Below are 16,620 nucleotides of genomic sequence, written 5' to 3' on the forward strand. Positions count from 1 at the left end.
CGGAAATATTTGAAACACATTACTGCGTTTTGTTCCATATTCGTTTTTTAAATCATCAAGTATTCAATAAATTGGCAAAATAAGATAAAAAAAAAATAAGAGCGAATTCAACTGAATTTGCGATAAAAATACACCATTGCCATTTCTGACTGGTTTTCGTCACAGGGAAAAGCCTTATTAATATCTTGGAAATGGATTAACTTTTGGCTAAGAGTGTCACTGAAGTTCATCCTTAACATCCTAAGCAAATAAAGGTATTATAAAACAAATATAGAATCATGTTTCTCGAAAATAAAGCACTGTGTAGAATAAACTCTATTCTACGTTATCGATCTACTTTTTATATTAATGCAATCTACTCCAAATTTTGACCTTAGAGCATAATATACTACTGGAGGTCTCATTTAGTGTTCCTGATTTCTCTGTATTTTTTGTTTCTCGAGAAATCGGAAATGAGATCATGTTTCTTGAGAATTCTCGAGAATTCTCGAGAAATTGAAAAAAAATATTGGAAAAATTATATTTTTGGAATAATGTTGATAATATGTATCAAAAACACAAGAAAACTTTAACTAAATGATTATTCCTGCCTGATTTATACAAAACTTGTGTAAATGAAAAAATAGATATTAAATATAATTGGTAAATTTATTTATTTAATACAAAATTTTTACAAAACGAAACATTACTTTTTGGTTTTAAAAGTTATTTTTAAATAGCACAATGCGTCTAATGTAGCGTCAGCGAATCTATTTCTTTTTTGTGGCAAAATTTGTTACTGTTATATTTTGACGTTTTATATATATATATATCTATCTTGGATGTTAAATGAAAAAATGCGTCCTTTGACCATTTTAGAAGATATTCTGGATCATGCAAAAATGTTATACGGGATACAATAGTCTTGTCTCCTCTTTTCTATATTCCTTCCTTAATAGCCACAAGAAATTCATTAGGTACTTAATTCAGTATACAATTTTTCTAAATTTTAAATAAGAATTTAAGAACACCTTCAGCAGTTAATAATATCGAATCTTCTGTACTGTGATTTTCTATTGGAATTCATGTAGGTTCTAATGTTATTAATAAGATGTATTATAAATTGTAGATGTGTTTATACGTTCGCGATTAACTAGTAATACATTCATTTACGAAAATAAATGAGATTTATAATATTTTTCCTAGACTTAAGTTTCTCGAGAAATTATAGTATTTCTCGAGAAATAAGAAATAAGCAATTATAAAATTACTCGAGAAGGAACACTAGTCTCATTGCCTTATGTCTCCTGTCCTCGAAGCTGTCGCCAACATCACGCGAGAGAGAAACACATGTGCGATCTGGTGCGAGTGAGAGGTGTACACCGGCGCATGCGCATTGTGAGCGATTGGGAGTCTCTCGTTCTATCTCCCTCGCTCGCTCCATCGGGAAAGTATCTCTTTCTATCTCGCACGATGTTGGCGACAGTTTCGGGCTCTCAATGAGACCTCCATGTCTATATGCTCTAAGGCCGGTATTCATAGTCACTACTTATTCTTAGGCAAATGCTTAAACATTCGGCATCCTTTACTAGCTACTAGGTTAGTAGAGGATGCCGCATGCTTAAGCCGCATGCTTAAGGGGTTACGCCACCCTGAAAGTTTTGAAGAAACGTTTTTTTTTTCTTTGCACTTTCTTATTACGTAAAGTTTTAAGAATAATTTAAGCCATGGTAGACGCAAAAATTCCCTAAAATAGCCGAGTTGTAGACTTTAAACGAGGCGCGGATGTCGATATTCCGCAGCAGGTAGCGACCATTCTACTTTTCTTCTTTTGCGTTTTTCTTGAAACTACATTTTCAAAGATGACCTATCAAATATCTCCAAAACTATTTGTCCGATTGAGTTCAAACTTGGCACGCATATTCTTAATGGTATTATCTACGATGTAGCATATCAGTTTTTCTATCCTATACCCCATTCGTATATAATTAATGGTTTAAATTCGTTTTTTCATGTGAAATAAAAAAATTAAGAAGTCACCGGATTTTGGTAGCGCACCATCATTGTTTGTGTGCTACCAAAATCCGGTGACTTCTTAATTTTTTTATGAAAATCTCGAATTTTTACAGACCATATCAGAGGGTTGCGCCGAAATGACACATGTTCTACACATCCTGTAATTTTTTCCAAGTCGATTTGAACCTCAATTCGCTCGCAATCAGGAAAAAATGGAGAGAGAAAAATATTCGAGAAAAACGCATTTAAAGTTTCTGGGCAAAGGCGACGCTATATGCTGCCGCTTGACGTTTTTAGCTGCCAAATCAACAATTTTGGGATTTTTAATATAAACCAAGCGGTATTTTATTCAGAAAAGATAGTACTTTCGAAAAATTCAATAAACAAAAATTGACTTTTCGACTGCCTAGTCCCCTTACGCCGCATGCTTCAGAATAAGTAGCGACTATGAATACCGGCCTAAGATTTTGACAGCTTACAGTCAGGTTATAACCTGACGAGTGTCAAATAAGGTAGGTTGTCAAAATTTGAGATGCCACGTGTCTTTACAAATTATCGTTGTACCATTGAATTGCAACCAAAATGCAGCCTCAAACACAAGATAAGTTGGCCAAATTTGAATTGCGTCCTGCTTGTATATCATAAATATAACCAGGGTTGCCAGATCTTCGGCATTCAGCCGGAGTATCTGGTTTTGTACCGTTGTCTTCGGCATTCAACCGGAGTATCTGGTTTTGTACCGTTGCCTCCGGCCTCAGGCAGGCACGCACTGGCACTGCACTGGTTTATCATGCCGTACAAAAATAAAAAACTACAAAAATCTGTAACAAATTCTAATAAATATTCATAATACTTTTCTTATTATTATCACTCGTTAATAAGAAGTCATTGGGCGAATTCCACTTACGCCCGAATCGCCCGAGAATTTCATTAGGGTAGATTTCCTTATACGCGACTGGACGCATCGTCAGGAATTTCAAAGTCGATTTTCTCGAAAATGAAGCGCAATATCAAAAAATTGTATACCATTTTTTCGACTTATTTACTTGTTATAAGTCGAAAAGAAAGAGTAACTTTTTTCATATCGCGCTTCATTTTCGAGAAAATCGACTTTGAAATTCTTGACGTTGCCTTCAGGGAAATCTAGCTTAATGAAAAGCACAGGTGATTTGGGCATAAGTGGAATTTGCCCATTACAATGAATTTCTTATTGGTCCTTTTTTTCTCTCCCCCCCCCCCACCGCCCGACTGCAATCCTCAACGAAATTGAAATCTCCGGCAGAAGATCAGGCCTGATCTGGCAACCCTGAATAAAACCCATAACCACAAATTCAGACGACTTGGAATCAGCCTGTAACCACAAATCAAATCAATTCAATCGATATGCAATCAGCATATAACCACAAACCAGTATTACTTTTTAATTAAATATTATTACATTTTTTAACATAAGCGTTTTTAACATACACTTTGCGGCTTCCCTAGAGTTTTCTGAAATTATATTTTAAGTCTCATAACGATCCGTTGATATTTCCTCACGATATTGTAATTTATGTTTGAAGAAATATTAACTTGGGCGATGAGAAATATTTTGTTTATAATTTTTAGCTCGAATATTAATGATTGGATAAACAAACTGTAAATAGAAACCCCATAAAAACTTCAGAAAAGTAAAAAAAATACGCCAAGTACATAACAAAGTCGAGGACTGAAAAGAGTATCATCAAATAAATCACAAAAAGTAGAAGATAATAATAAATATTATTTTAAAAAATATCTGAAGTCATTCCCATAGGAATGCAAGTTATCTTTGTAAAAAGAAGTGAGATCCCCATAAAAAGAAGTTTAAAAAAATCACAAAAAATAGAAGATAATGATAATTACAAAATAAAAAAAAAAGATATGAAATCAAAATGAGCTGCAACTACATAAAGGTGCTTACAGTCTAATACTTGGCGTGGCGAGGCAAGGTATTCTCAGATCATCAATACCCATACCTTCCCTCTCGCGGGCTTTCAGATAATTTGTCAATTTAAAACTCTGACAATATGAGTACACTTTCATTATTTTGCATTTTTAAATAATTCTTATTCATCGACAACTTGACCTTGCCAAGTATTTGACTGTAAGCACCTTTATGTACTTTCAGCTCATTTTGATTTCACATTTTTTTTTATTTTGTAATTATTATTATCTTCTCTTTTTTGTGATTTAATTGATTTCATGTACTTGGCGAATTTTTTTACTTTTTTGAATTTTTTTATGGGGATTTCCATATCCCGTGTTATGTCGTAATATTGCACTGTTATAAGTTTCAGATAAATCTGTTCAGGATTTTAGAAAATATCAATTTTTTATACATTTTTAAAGTCTTGTACTGAAAACTGCTGTTTTAGAGTTAACCATTTCTGCCGTCGACACGTGTGTTTGGTTGGAAAACTTTAAGCATCCACTCTACTCTCCGGAGATTGCGTCGAGAGATTTTTAATTATTACCTTGGCTAAAAAACTTTCTTAAATAACAAAATATTCAAGATTATCAAAGGAACGAAAAATAGCATTCACGATTTTTTCAGTTTCAAAAGCAAAACATTTTTCGAAACAGGAGTTCCAGTGTTATTTGAGAGTTAGGAAAAAATGTATCGAATAATGGACCATACGTGTGAGGGTCAACTGAATATATGTATACATACTAGGGCTGGGACTATTTGTCGAATTTTTCGGTATTCGAATATTCGAATACTTCAGTTGCTCAATTATTTGGCGAATATAATTCAAATATCCAAGTATTCGAATATCCAAGTATTCGAATACTATTCGAATATTTAAGTATTCGAATATTTAAGCATTCGAATATTTAAGTATTTGAATATTTAAGTATTCGAATATTTAAGTATTCGAATATTTAAGTATTCGAATATTTAAGTTTTCGAATACTATTCGAATATTTAAGTATTCGAATACTATACGAATATTTAAGTATTCGAATACTGATGTATTCGAATAGTATGGTGTAAATTATAAATCAAGTTAGGTTCATTTGTCAGGGTGAAATCTTGTAAGGTAATTTTGACCCACTTTACTGATGTATTCGAATAGTATGGTGTGAAGTGGGTCAAAATTAGCTTACAGGATTTCACCCTAACAAATACTATTCCAATACTCAAATATTCGAAGTTTATTCGTAGCATTCGAATACTTGTAAAATATTCGAATATTAAATTATTCGAATAGTCCCAGCCCTAATACATACTACAGATCGCAATTCGCACTGACATGGGTTTCAAGTATTTAAACGAACAGAACTTTTGCACTTGTACAACATTTAACATATGCCACAGTATTATCATTTATATTGTATGCGCACAGATGCTTTTAATTTTTTATCACCTGAGTATCCACGTCTCGACATAGTCAACAGCGCGTTTCAATTTACAATGCTAATGAACCGAGTCACATGTAATAAGCAGCTCTAGGCAGTTGGAGCTCGCTAGAAGTTAGGCTGAGTGTCTGTCGAATGAATAGCGACTGACGTTTAAGAAACAGGTGTGGCAATGTTGGGAAAGAAGTCGCGATTCTAGCTTATTCTTGGCGACGGTGCTTTAATTCGTTTAAAACCCCTCTTACATCACGCCAACCTTAGCGTTCGTGTACTGCCTTTGGTATCCCGTGAGTTACGTGAGAGCATTAAACACGTATTTCTGTAATCAAATCAATGCTGAAATGGTTCGTGTCCATTCAGGCAACTTACCTCGTATTTCGTAAATGCGCAGTGCCATATCATAGAGAATAGACGTGTGCTTATGATCGTTTCAAACACGAGACAATTACGCGAAATTAATAGCAATTAGTAGCACCACCTTTACGCGGTATGTCCAACGGCACGCCTATTTACGGGACAAAGAACGCGTCACAGGTTTCCCAGTTTCCGTTTGAAACATGAAAAAGGTGCCCATTTACGAAACATGACCCCGTGCACCTGTACCTGACGACTGAAAAGTCTAGTGTCTCGCAAGTACAAGGACAGTCGCGTTTTTGGCAAGCAGCCGCGCATCCTTGTCGGGAATACTGCATTTCTTAGAATATTTGTCACACGTGCCGACGTTACTATTTCTTTTATGGATTCCACTGAATTCGACACTATATCTGAGAGTGACCGAGTCCAGGGAATCTCGCGATGTAAATATACGCGAAACTGCTTTCTATGCGTAGTGCAACCCAATGGAGATCCTCCGTGACTCAGACCACGGAGCATCAATAGCAATAGGTATGGCTGAAGCTCGAACAACAGCACGTCCGAGTTACTTTTATCCGTACGATCATTATTTCAGTTTCAATTAGTATTAAGTGAACGTATGTACGTGCACGTCCGTCCCATCGGGAAGGTCATAAGTTCAGATCTATTTCGCGACAAGCAGGATAGGCTCTGCGGATAAATGATTTTTCATCGGGGAGCATGAAGATGTTACCTTCGGCTGCGACCAGTATTTTCGTTCGCAGTAGTCTGCACTGACACGAGTGGTTTTCGCGGGACCACGTGCGACCAGGAAAAATCACTTGTTTATTCAGCCAGAACGTAATGGCGAGAATGTGTGAATCGTAACGAACGCGTTGGTCGAAGGACTCTACACTCCGTGTCCGATGACTATGCCAATAACAAAAATAGAGTGTCGGCTACCTTTCCACCCGGAATGCTCACATTTATTTGAAGCCAATTACTATTTAGGGAACAAGTGCGTGCATATACAGTAGATGCAGCAACTCGTAAACATGACTTGTTTTCTAGTGTTTCTCATTGACAAGGGAACGCCGCTAACCTGGACTCACCGATTGGAACGCAACTTTGTGGGCTTTTAGAGTGACTCGAAACAAGAACAACGGTGTGTTTCAGTTGGGCCCTATCGCCCTTTAAGGGGGTGAAAACTAACCTCAAAGTCAAATTGGCGCTTCCACTTTTTCGCGTATAACTCTGAAAGTACAGCAGACAGAAAAAAATGTTTCGAACAAAAGTTTAATGGTGCGATAAGAGCTACAAACTTGCGTTAACAAAATTTTGAAAATAATTTTTTTCGTCAGTTATATATTTTTTTTTAACTCTTTTCAAAATTTTGTTAAGGGAAGTTTGTAGCGCTTATTGCACCATTAAACTTTTGTTTGAAACATTTTTTTCTGTCTATTGTATTTTGAGAGTTATACGCGAAAAAGTGGAAGTGCCAACTTGACTTTGAGGTTAGTTTTCACTCCCTTAAAGGGCGATAGGGCCCAAATGAAACACACCGTTGTTCTTGTTTTGAGTCACTCTAAAAACCCACAAATATACGTTCCAATCGGTGTGGTCCGGGTTCGCAGTGCTCCGTTGCGAGTAACCATCAACTGATAAAGGGTGGATTATGATACGCTCATATCTAATTTTGGGTCTTTCAACACTTGCCGTTTACTTGGATTAAGCACATTTTAATTTCGTCGTATAATAAAAATATGTTTTCCCAAACATAATCAATACCGTAAACTGGGGTGACTTTGCCCACTTTTTTTACTCTGACTGAAAAATTACCACATGATTGAATTCGCTATTGGTTTTTATTGCTATCGATTACAAAACACCATATGTTCTAATTACTTCACAATAAAATCAAATAAAGTTTTTCCGAAAAATGGGCAATGTCACCCTGGCGCACAGTGGGGAAATTTTGCGATTTAATGGCCAAAACTGCAGATATGAAATTTTTGAATTTTACAAATTTAATACAAATGTCAATTGAAGAACTATAACCATTTTCGTGGAGAAAACCTCAAAACTTATTTTTAATATATATAATTCGGCACTTTTATGTTCTAATATACGAGAAACTAAATTATCCGAAAAACAGCACTTACAAAAATTACGAACGATAAAGATTTTTTTTTATTTACATTTCTACACTTTTTTCTTTGTTAGAGCATGCCTCTGCTCCAGTCCAGCAGGGCATAGCAGAAGGGTTATCGCTTCTGACGACAAACAAACATACATAACACAAACAATCAAGCAGAGGATCGAAGCTAAAAAGAAAGAGAATAAAAAGATTTGTAATATATAACATGTGAACCAGTTTCGGTCACAGTTATGTCGTATGTTAGACAAGACACACTGGATCGTGTTTAAAAAAATGCTTATAATTACAAGATTAGCAACTATTAGCAATTAATAATTGCATTTATAGAATCAAAATAGTCCAACGTAAAATAGGAATGAAAATCATTTTAGGATATTATGGGATTGATAGCTATTTTATGTATTGAAAATTGATTCTTATATGAAAAGGTTATTTCTAAAATACTACTTTAAAAATTGTATAAATTGCGTATTAAAAACCGAAACATAATTATTTTGAGGACAAAAAGATATCTTACGCACCACCAGGAATTGAATCCATGCCTTGAAACTATTTTCAGATCTTTGGATAACGCAATATAAGTGTTTGAAGCAACTTGAAAATCTGGATTAATGCTTTGCGATCGGTCTAACCTCACATGAACATAAACATTTGCGAGTCTATACGAGCTTTGTATTAAAAAATTTAACAGTAAAATTGGTGGCATTTGATACTCATATTCTTCAATTGACATTTGCATTTATTTTGTCGATAAAATCGCGAAATTTCCCGACTGTGCAGCGCGGGCAAAGTGACCCCAGTTTACGGTAGCGAGAAGTTGTTTACAAACAAGCGAATGAAACCCGAGCGGGCTAAAGTACATAGTACACCTATGCAGGCTAAAACTGAGAATGAAGTAGAGCTATTACTTTTTGACCCGTCGGGTACCCGGCTACCCGGAATAGCTTCAAGCCATTGAATGTGGTATTGTTACTATTGCTCGATCATTTTCGGCTAACATCAGACTATACCGCAGACAATCACAGACAATATTATATTCAATTGCTTGAAGTTATCCCGGATAATGTCCGGGTAACCGGGCACCCGACGGGTCAAAAAGTAACAGCTCTAGAATGAAGTGGATCTATGCTTGAAAATAAGACAAAATGATGGAGTAAAGTATTTTAGTATTTGTCTCGTACGAAGCTTTATTTTCTGCAGATGACTCTTGTGTTTCCTCCTATGTGTAATACGAGGTCATGACTTATTTCCTGGCAGAATTAAGTCTGTTACCGCGTGTGATATCGGTATTAAGCACGAAATATTACTCTGGCAATGAAACAATTGAAAGGGCAAAATACCTTTGAAACAAGGTCATACTACATTAATTTGCCAACTACGAATATGTGTATATCAAAACGGGTAATATATTCAGCAGCATATACAGTTACTCGCAAAAGTATCCGTCCACCCTATATGTAATATATTTTACATATTAAATCGACTTGGCAGTAAGAATTCGCAATTCTAATTCACATTAATAATAAACCTTGATTAATATACTTTGGTTTTGGCTGCATTTAATTGAACGATTGATCACAGTTTGTTTAAAAAAAAAGTATTATCCGTGGAAGTAGCAAAGATCGTGCAAAAAAATATTCGACTAAATTCAATATATATATAAGAATATTAGCTTAAATATTATATATATATATATATATATAATATTTAAGCTAATATTCTTCTAATATTCCTGCGATTTTATTATAGGCTTTAATCTACATATTATGCATAAATTCAACGATTTTTCTGTGAAATTCAAGTTTATCTTGTTTTATTCTTCTAGCAATTAGAATATTGTTGTGCATTTCTTTGGTACATGGTAGGAACTAAAAATATATTAATCAAAGTTCATACTAACGTAAATTACAATGGGCAATTCTGAATTTAACATTACTTAAACAAGTAGAATACGTAATATGTACGGGGTGGGCGGATACTTTTGCGAGTAACTGTTTGCATCTGAATCCAAGAATAAAGGTTGATTCACACTGTTCGTATAGCCAGGGACAAGCAATCGTCCGCCAAAACATTTTTCAATAGGTTCTTCATGGCGATATTCACTCTGTCCCTTATCGTTCCATCAAAGAAGTTGATTGAACACTATTTCTACTGATGCTAGTCATGAGGGTCGCCGGCCGTTACCTACATATGGCTGAGAGATCGCTTAATCCTAGTAAAGGCCATTTCACACTTTTAAGCTTTGTGACTGATATTTCGGATATATTCACACACTTTCTACCGTCATCTATTTTTTTTTCAAGTCAGCACTGCCCCTACCTACCGAATATATGTATACTAGCATAAAGTACCCGGCGTTGCCCGGGCTTCTCATATAAATTTATAGCGGTAGCATTAATATTTTAAAATTACCTGGCGCCTTCATTAATTATTACGCTGTGCTTACTTACATATGTATACTTCATTACCCATTACTTACGTTCATTATATCTGTACATAATTCAGAGTCGCGCGCTAGGACCGCGCGATTGTCCTTTATCACGGCGGAGACTTTACGCGTACATACAGTTTTGGAGCACACGCCTGGAGTGTACGTTTCAAAACTGTGAGACAAATTAATCGATTCTCGAAATAATTGTGGACATACAGACAGAAGAACGTCCGTTTATAATACTGGCGGTTAGTAGAATTTATGAAAAGAAAAGTGGTGCTAAGGAGCGAGTGGAATAAATTGAAGGGTCGGATGCAATAAGGGGACTAGCGCTCGAAAGGGGGAAAAATTATGGTCCAAACGCTAAGAATGATTGGAAAATTAAATGTTGTTAAACTGAATTTTAAAAAATATAGTGTTGTAAAGCTCGTCACGACACATATTCTTTCTATTTACAGTTTGTTTATTCAATCATTACTATTCGAGCTAAAAATTATAAACAAAAAATTGTTCATCGTCCAAAATCATTATTTCTTTCAACATAAATTGCGATAACTTGAGTAAATATTAACGGATCGTTATGAAACTTAAAACATAACTTCAGAAAACTCTGTGTGACGTTAATTTGAAAGAGAATAACACAAAATCAGAAAATAGCCGAATTTTCAGGGGTTAATTTCACCCCCGTGGAGTGAATTTGAGCAGCAAACCAAAATTGCGCTCTAATCAGGAGGAAATCCCCTGCATATTCACAATACTTCAGAATTTTCTGAATTTTCGGGTTCGGGATCTTCCTTTGTTATACAAGGTCATCCGTTAAAACTGCAACCTACGCGCGCGCGAACAGACGAATTGGCAACACCGCCTCACGGACGTATCCCACTACAACCATTCACCGGCCCGGCGTTCGGAGGGCTGCCAGCGACCGCTGGACAGTAGCGATGCTTTGAAAATTTTAGGATAGTCTCTTTCAAATTAACGTCGCGAATGGTTTTAGTGGAATGCATCCGTGAGGCGGTGATGCCATTTTACCTGTTCGCGCGCGTAGGTTGCAGTTTTAACGGTTGACCCTGCATGTACGGATCACGAACGCGGTGCGGAGCGGTGGAAGGGGAATCCTCGCATGTACAGGGTCAGCGTTTTATCCTGCAACCCGCGCTCGCGCGAACTTGTAAAATGGCAACAGCGCCTCACGGACGCATTCCACTACAACCATGCTCCGAAAATTTTAGGATGGCCTCTTACAAATTAACGTCGCAAAAAGCTATTGGGAATTTTCCGGCCCAGGGAATCGAGCCGCGCGCTCCGCTTTTATGATCGGTTTACCACTCGCACCCCAGATTACTGTAATGAGGTTTGAAAATAATGTCGACTGATCTCGTACCCGACTGAATTTAAAAATTTTTAGCTACGACAAGGTTGACGGCGGCACTATACCCTTGGACGCAGAGATTTTTCGCCACCTGCGTGTAAAAGCCACAATAATGGCGCATCGTTTCAAAAAATGACATTAACGGAAGCTGGTATAGGCGTGGCGTTGAGTAGCTAAAACATTCGGACACAAAAATTCTAGAAAAAAAAATTAAAACATCGCTACAATCAAAGACACGTCCCATTAGCTACCCCTTACGCCTGATGTAGGTATGCACAGCATTAAGGATAAAATCATAAAAAAGAAAACCAAATCAATAGATTCTGAGGTCTGCAGAACTAAGACATAATTAAATAAAAATTTGATTTCTCAATTTCTGAAAGTTATGATGCAGAAACTACTAGCCTATTGTCTATCAACACTACGAATTTTAAAAGCAGCATTAAATACAGTATCAAATAAACAGTTTGCAAAAGCTTTTTACAACAATTATGGTTAAAAAATTGATGGAAAAAAATTAAGTAAATGTAAAATATGTTAAATTATCCATCATTAAGAGGGAATAATTTTTCTCATTTTTCGGCGCAAATTGCATTCCAATATCTTTTATAGTTCAAAAGTTATACGAAAAAGGCCCCAAATTTTTCAACCCGGGCCGGGAAATTCTGAATAGCTCTTTGCGACGTTAATATGAAAGAGACCATCTCAAAATTCTCGAAGCTCGGGCATCACTGCTGTCCAGCGGTCCCTGGCAGCTCTCCGAACGCCGGGACGGTGCATGGTTGTAGTGGGATGCGCCCGTGAAGCGCTGTTGCCATTTTACAAGTTCACGCGAGCGCGGGTTGCAGGATAAAACGCTGACCCTGTACATACTAATCCGATCCCCCCCCCCCCCCCACGCTGCTTCCACCGCGCCACGTGGTCTGTACTCCTGGCAACCGTGATCCCCACCACTTTACGGGGAACCGTACGCGCATCTCTTGCGCGCACCGCAATCGCCACCTAAGATTTATCTGCCTCGCTTCACTATTTCGCTTATTACTCAGTCCCATTTAGTAATATCGAGATGGTATATAGCCTAAAACCTTCCCAAATCTTGTCTCTACAAATCTGTGAAAACTGCAGGAGAATTGGTTGAGTAGTTTCCGAGTTTACCGCGTACAGACAGAATAATACTTTCCGTTTTATATGTACATATCTCTACATATATAAAACGGGAAGTATTATTGCGTCTGTACGCGGTAAACTCGGAAACTACTCAATCAATTCTCCTGCAGTTTTCACAGATTTGTAGAGACAACATTTGGGAAGGTTTTAGGCTACATATCATCTCGATATTGCTAAATGGGACTGTGTAATAAGCGAAGTAGTGAAGCGAGGCAGATAAATCTTACGTGGCATTCACCGCGGTGCGAACAAGATATGCGTGTACGGTTCACCGTAAAGTGGTGGGGATCACGGTTGCCACTCTTGATGCCTTGACGGACACAGTCGCATCGTTAGCTGTTTATGACCGTTGACATTCACGCGCAAGCAGGCTTTGCAGTTGGACTCCTCATCCAAATAATGTTTTTGAGACTTTCACTGTTGCCACTATCAGTATTGTTACAATTTATGCCACTCGCTTCTTAGCACCACTTTTCTTTTCATAAATTCCACTAACCGCCAGTGTTATAAACGGACGTTCTTCTGTCTGTATGTTCACGATTATGTATTTCAAGAATCGATCATTTTTTCTCACAGTTTTGAAACGAACACCCCAGGCGTGCGCTCTAAAACTGTACACACGCGTAAAGTCTCCGCCGTGATAAAGGAAAATCGCGCGGTCCTAGCGTGCGAATCTGGATTATGTACAGATGTAATGAACGTAAGCAATGGGTAATGAAGTATAAGTGAGCACTGCGTAATAATTATTGAAGGCACCAGTTAATTTTAAAATATTAATGCTACCGCTATAAATACATATGAGAAGCCCGGGCAACGCCGGGTACTTTATGCTAGTACATATATATAGAGAAGGGAAGAGATAAAATATCAGTTGTGAGAAACAAAAGTGTCTTATGTCAAAAGACCCATAAACAAAGACAGGAATAAAGTGATAAAGATGACTTCGGTGACCATTCGAAGCGAAGAATTATCTGAGCGTAGGGATGCTGTAAATATATTTATGACCCGATTCCTAAGAAGACTATCTCCTGTCTTTCAAAACCATAAGACTGCAACAATTCAGGAGAATTATTGTTACTTAAAAATAAAATATCAAAAACGAGAAATTCATTACATCTATATTGAGATATTGTAGAATATCAGATTATGGGAACTGTCGTGAAATTTAATCGGATTTTAATAGATTTCACAATTGGTGCAATATAAACATGATTTTAAACTTTTCTAAATATCTTTCCATGAGGTTCTCACGTAATATGAAATTAATTATTTACCCATGTAGACTTGAAAATGTTCTTTTAACTGAAGTAAATGAAATTAAGGACCTTGGGGTTTGTATCACATCCATGTTAGATTTTTCGAAACACTGTACAGTGTGCAATAATTACGAACACAGTCTTGAAAACTCTCGGGTTCATAAAACGTGTTTCTGCCGACTTTGTAAACATAAATACTATAAAGTTATTGTACATCTAGTTAATCAGACCTCATTTAGAATGCGCATCTGTTATATGGTCGCAGAATTCAACTAAATACACTATTCAATTGGCAAGAGTGCAATACAGATTTCTGAGATGTGCTGAATATAAATTACACAGTCACAGCCCTGTCTCAGATCACGATTATGCATCAATACTTGTAAAACTAAATTTGACTGCACGTAGAATTCATGTTCAACGTGTTCTTTCTGTTTAAGATCATTAATAGTGAAATTAATTGTTCGACACTACTGGAACATGTTGATTTATATGTTCCAACCAGATGCGTTAAAAATGACCACCTTTGTTATCCCACTACTTTAAATTGAAATATCGATCACTTAACCCAATTAATCACATAATTATGAGATATAAATTCCTATGTAGATGACGTTGATTTCTTTGCTGGGAGCATTTGTTCCTTCAAGAATACTATACAGATTGTTAGGTTAGGAAAACCCTATCACATAGGTATTATAACCATGCTTTGTATTGGGTTCTGTCCGTGTATCTTCTGTAATAAATAATAATAATAATAATAATAATAATAATAATAATAATAATAATAATAATAATAGTAATAATAATAATAATAATAATAATAATAATAGCAATAATAATAATAATAATAATAATAATAATAAAAATTATACGAATAGGGAATTTGAATCCCTTGGATATTCCACATATGTATATTAAAGGAGCCAGCCTCCTCCTACATAAGCGGTCCCCAGGGTAAAGGATCCAATAATTACTGTCGCCTTAAGGCTTAAGGGGATAGACTACTGTAAAACGGTCGAAAAATCGTAATATTTTTTTTTCGCTGAAATATTAGTTTAAAATCTTTAGAGTGACATGCAACAGGTTTGAAATATAAATATAGCTTCGTTTTTTCCTGCAAAAATTATGCGAAAAAATCAGGATTTCAACTTTAAATAGCCGCCATTTTGTTTTAACTTAATATTTCGGAAAATTCTCTCCGTCAACCTGAGGATACATTAATATAATAACGAAATCTTTTTTGTTTTTTGATTTTAGATAATCTGGTTACGAATGGCAGTGCTCATCGCGAAAGCAACTTTTTAAAAATGCTTTTTGGATGTCGCTTGTTACTTTATTATAAACTTAAATATTTTTCCACGAAAAAATTACCAAATGTTCTTTAAATGTTGCTCTTTTAAACGCAAAAAGTTTTGTAAAATTATACGCTTCCGCTTCTTCAAAAAAAAAATCACAAATATTCGCCTCTTTTCGGCCGCCTGACTAGGTATAACCCCTTAAGAAAGACCATAAGTTCGGAGCCACCTCGTGACATATGTCTATATTATATTGTTAATTTTTATAATGGTTTTTAATGCTTTACAAGATATGCCAAAATCAAGTCCTAAACCGCAATCTAATCGGCTGATTAGTTTCTTTACAATTTGCATCAGAATATTACCTACTTTTTCGGGCCGTCATAGTAGTCTACCCCCTTAAGAATTGACTTTGACCTTACTGCATTGTTCTTGTATTTATTGGCCAAAAGTATAAGTTTTTCTATCTATTTGTTACTATTTAATATGTTCTGTTGAACAAAAAACTGTTTGTGACTCTCAAAACCTGTATTTTTATTTATGAATTCATTGATTTAAAAAAAAAATGGCGAGAGCTATTACTGTCATCCTTAAAACGTGATCGATTGAATTACTATCACCCCAATTACTGCCACCTACTTAAATAACCACATACTATCTAATGTCGCAACTACTACCATTACAGTAATTCCAAAATGCTTGAAACGCGTGTATCGATCACTGTCATCCAAATATTAAATAAATATAACTTAAACAATCGTTGAATTTCGCTCGTTATTATTTTCTATGATGCTTTTCTATGATGCTTATATTATCTAAAAAATTATATTCTGTTAATAGCGTAAATAAATATTACAATTATATCCGTTTCTTTAAAGCCTTCCCAGATAGCCCACAGACGTCTAAAGACGCCCAAAAGACGTCCTAAAGCCGTCCAGACCTAAAACGGACGTACAATTGACGTCTTTAAGACGTTTTCAGACTTCGCCGTCCTTAAGACGTCTTTAAGAGGTCTGTTGAAGTAAGTCATCGTTTTCACTCTTCTAATATCCACTTAAAATTCTTGATCTCCTTACCAAAATTAACGAAGAAAAAATTGAGTACTGTTTTTTATCGTATAAATAACAGTTTTATAGTATGCTAAATTTTTTTTATGTATGACTTCACAAGGCTTATTCGTTATTTTGAGTAAAACAGCTTAAGGTGACAGTAATTGGATCGTTTACCCT

At 35.9% G+C, this 16,620-nt stretch overlaps 1 protein-coding gene and 1 long non-coding RNA gene across 6 annotated transcripts in view; one reads left to right on the plus strand and one right to left on the minus strand.

The window, feature by feature from the left end:
- Positions 1–16,620, minus strand: part of LOC143366995 (uncharacterized) — a 253,347-nt gene that overhangs the window by 218,607 nt on the left and 18,120 nt on the right. Inside the window, exon 1 of one of the 5 annotated variants that reach the window (XM_076808564.1) lies at positions 5,385–5,421. The exons of the other annotated variants lie outside the window; for them this stretch is intronic. Within the exon in view, the coding sequence (XP_076664679.1) occupies positions 5,385–5,406 (22 nt within the window). The 5' untranslated portion in view covers positions 5,407–5,421. Of the gene's footprint in view, positions 1–5,384; positions 5,422–16,620 lie in introns of those variants that run through there. 5 annotated transcript variants of the gene reach the window in all.
- LOC143367117 (uncharacterized) overlaps positions 1–16,620 on the plus strand; it is a 136,665-nt gene that overhangs the window by 34,388 nt on the left and 85,657 nt on the right. The gene's annotated exons all lie outside the window — the stretch shown is intronic.

This window comes from Andrena cerasifolii, chromosome 3, assembly GCF_050908995.1.
Source record: "Andrena cerasifolii isolate SP2316 chromosome 3, iyAndCera1_principal, whole genome shotgun sequence".
Lineage (NCBI taxonomy): Eukaryota > Metazoa > Arthropoda > Insecta > Hymenoptera > Andrenidae > Andrena > Andrena cerasifolii.